This window comes from Zalophus californianus, chromosome 7 (genome assembly GCF_009762305.2).
Source record: "Zalophus californianus isolate mZalCal1 chromosome 7, mZalCal1.pri.v2, whole genome shotgun sequence".
NCBI lineage: Eukaryota > Metazoa > Chordata > Mammalia > Carnivora > Otariidae > Zalophus > Zalophus californianus.
In genome coordinates, this window is record NC_045601.1 from 144,372,292 (window position 1) to 144,376,149 (window position 3,858).

General features: G+C 45.5%; 1 protein-coding gene across 1 annotated transcript; it reads right to left on the reverse strand.

Annotated features, from left to right (window-relative positions):
- Nucleotides 1-472: 472 nt before the first annotated feature.
- Nucleotides 473-1,376, reverse strand: LOC113926844 (putative vomeronasal receptor-like protein 4). Its single transcript, XM_035728411.1, is given in 2 exon segments — nucleotides 473-1,174; nucleotides 1,176-1,376. Coding segments are annotated over 2 exon segments (903 nt in total).
- Between the last annotated feature and the right edge of the window lie 2,482 nt (nucleotides 1,377-3,858).

Consider the following 3,858-nt stretch of genomic DNA (forward strand, 5'->3'; position numbering starts at 1 on the left):
TTTCACACAGCCAGCAAAATAACCTATTTGCTGGATATGTAGTTCATGATTTTTAAAAATCACCACAATGGATAATAATTTTTATACTGCAATTCACATATGAGCAATCCTCCTGGAAATGAAACTTACAGGTCAAAGAGAAAATACATTAGCATTTTGAAGGAATTTGCCAATTATTCTCCTTCCTGTAGGAAGCTTGGGGGTAAAAGAGGCATCTTATAATCAGGAAAACTGGAATTAGCTTACCCTTCCCGAGGGGGGCAGGACAGACAGAAGATGGCTAAACCCTCGGAGGTCATTATGACCTCCTTCCTGTGTCAGCTCAGGGCTACCAGTCACCAGCTTTGCTGTATAACATCATACTTTAATTTGTTGAAGCTTCTCTTCATTTTTTCTATTACTCGCAGCCATAGAATGTCTTCTTTCAAACTTGCTACCTGAGGGATCAATGAAACGGTCCTTTTCTCAAGTCTTAATGAGAGTGCCAACATTCAGCCAGATGTCCATCTCTGTGAATCAGGACAAACGGGCTGAGAATTACATAACCAACGCTTAAGACTTCTAGAATGTTTAATATTAGGAACTTATTATCAAAGAAAGAATTTAAATATAAAGAAATAATACAATCTGGCCAATAAAAGAAAAGAAAACAAAGCATCAGCAGGAGAACACTGTGAGCGGCTCTTATCTCAGGGGGGTTGTGGTAGAGAACCTTGGGTTTCTGCAGGTAGCCGGCATGCTTGTGGTGCTTATGGAGAACGCATACCATGGAGACACTGGCCCAGCCCATGAGACCCAGAAACAGGAAATCTCGCAGGGCCATGAGAATGAGAAAAACCCACCTCGTTGTCTGGCTTGCTGGTAGAAAAACACAGTGGCCTTCACTTTCACCAATTTGTGACCCGTTTAGGCTGTTGATGTTTTTCATGTAATAGCATAAGTTCATGCTGAGCAAGGAATTGAGTATCCAAAAGAAGAGGGAAAAGGGAAGGATAGGCCATGTGGATGCTGGCTTGAAGCTGGCGCACACGGAGGCTCTGGGGCTGATGGTGGTGGCCTGGACCACAGTGAGGAAGCTGCTGGTGCAGATCGAGAGGCCCCGGGCCAGCCTCTCGAGGTACGCAAACATTTTACAGCCTGTATCGTCCGGGAAGTGTCTCAAACCGGACGTATGGTATTGTTTTTAGTGTTACCTTGGAAAAAAGTATTATGATATTTGTAAAAGCCAAGTGGATGAGAATTAGATGTATAGATTTCTTTTTGGTGTCCCTAAAGAAAATGCACATGTAATTCACAAAAACAAAGACGTTCCCCATCGTGCCAGGTCCAATTATAGAGAGGAATATTGTTCGTTTAATACTAATCATCAGAAACATCTCTTACTTCATGGGCAGGAAATCTTTGGATCTAGCAAACACCTCTTGAAGAAAGCAACAGTAATGATGATATGTATCTGCAAAGAATAATGCGTATCAGAGGGCTTTTCTGGTGTATCAGGAACACTGAGCCACGGCTCATGATGTATGTAATGGAGCAGAGTTTTGTCCAAAGGACTCTATTACTGTCCTTGTGGGTACTCGCTGTGGGTGATTCTATGAGCCTGAAATTCAGTCTTGGGGATGAGCATACAATAATCTAAATTTGCAACCAAGATTTTTTTCTGTGCTCCATACCAGCAAAACCAACCTGCCCGTTCAGATCTTTATATAGCTAACGTATGTTCAATCTCAGCATGTGCTAACATGAACCCCAAATTCCCCCAACCTGATGTCACCCTGTGTTTTCTACTTCGTCATATGATATTACCATCAGCCAACTCCAAAAAAATCTGGGTTTTCTTAACGTCTCCACCTCCCCACACCCCACAACAAAGACTCAGTTACTCCTCTTGCTTCTGCGTCTTTCATAGCTCACAAATTTAGGCTGTCTCATCTGTCATCATGCCCCTTCTATTTTCAGCATCCGTCACATACCTCAGTTTGATTAGTGTAACAACTTCCTGGTTTGTCTCCTGATTCCGGATAGTTTTTTGGGGTGGGGGAGGGGAAGGGCAGAGGGAGAGAGAGAGAATCAGAAATAGGCTCACACCAAGCACAGAGCCCGAAGCGGTGCTGCATGTCAGGACTCTGAGACCACGACCTGAGCCCAGATCAAGAGTCGGGCACTCAACCCACTGAGCCACCCGGGCGCCCCTCCTGATTCCAAATTTTATCTCTCTGATACATACACCTTAATATTTCCAGAGTTGTCTTTCAAACCCCCAAACATTTTCTGTATGTTCACTGCTTATAGTTTTCAGTGAGTTTTCCTAGTTTTTGAGATCAAGTTAAGCTGCAGAGATTCCAACTTTTAAATGCCCTTCGGCCAAAGACTTCCAGACAGGAGGCTGTGGGCAGCACAAACTCAGATCTACGACTTGCAGCAGCCTGGCCAGGGTCGGGGGGCCCCTGGAATGCTGCCTGCAAGGGTCTTTATAGGAGGTCTGAGCCCCACTGCGGAATCAGAGATCTATGCGGAACCTGGATCCGTTCAGGATGTTTGATGTCTCCCCAGGGGGTTAGCAATGCCAATAACCAGGAATTGGGTGCTGTCAGGGGACAAGGGCAGTTTATAAAGGAGGGATCCCCAAATCTGGGGGCATAATGTAAAGTGAGTTGGGGCGTCCTCGGGAAGAAAAGAGTGGTCACTCAAACACAGGATCATTATGCCATTTCATAGCTGCGGAAGAACGTGCGGAGAAATGACTCAGGCAAGTGGGTCAGTGCGACCTGTGTCTCTTCTCTCAACCTGGTCGATACTAGAAGTGATTTGATCTTTATCAGTCCAGGCTGACTGTCACACTTTCAGGCTGGAATAAGAATTGCTCTTTCAGGGGCGCCTGGGGGGCTCAGTCATTAAGTGTCTGCTTTCAGCTCAGGTCATGATCCCAGGGTCCTGGGTTCGAGCCCCGCATCGGGCTCCCTGCTCCGCGGGAAGTCTGCTTCTCCCTCTCCCACTCCCCCTGCTTGTGTTCCCTCTCTCGCTGTCTCTGTCAATTAAATAAATAAATAAAATCTTTAAAAAAAAAAAAAGAATTTCTCTTTCACTACCAACATTTGAATCTCATTTCTCACGTAGACATTTCTATAAAACTACAGAAACCAGGACATCTAAGAGCCAGGTTGCATAGGTTCCGTGTACTTGGAAAGCTTCCCACAAGCCTTCACCCCGCACCGTGTCCTACCCCCATTAAGGCCTGGCCTTAGATGCACCTTCGCCTTGCAGGTGTCTGTCAGCATGAGCTGTGTGAAGTCAGTCTCGTATCCGGGTTTGGAACCGGGAGGCCTCAGGACATGGGGAACACGGGCGGTTATGGCCATCAGCCTCCACTTCCTCCCCCAACAAAAGTGGCGACTAATGCCTGCACCATGTAGTCAAAGAAAGCGTGACGTGATCCTCAATGCCTAGCACCTCGTGAAATAAACTAGCAGCCTAACAGCAGGAACGTCAGCAATAACCAATGTTCTGGACTGAGAACAGATGAAATATTTAGTCAAGCCTCTGGAATCTACTAGAAATCACTGCACTCAACACACCTCAATGCCCTGATGTGTCCTGATTAAATATGTTCCTGTTTGGTTTTGTTTATCTCTGTCTAGGATTTCCCATTTTTCCGGCCTTCTTTCCATCTTGCCCAAATTTCACAGTTCTGAGTCCGAATTGGGACCACCTTCTGTATCACCTAATAAACCACGTCTCTTTCTTTCTGACTGAATAATAGGAACAATGGCAGAGGGGGGAGGGATGGTACTCTCCCAGATTATGGTTTGGAAATGGTCAGGTAAACAACTGTAAAAGACATGCTTCACACTCAGTAGC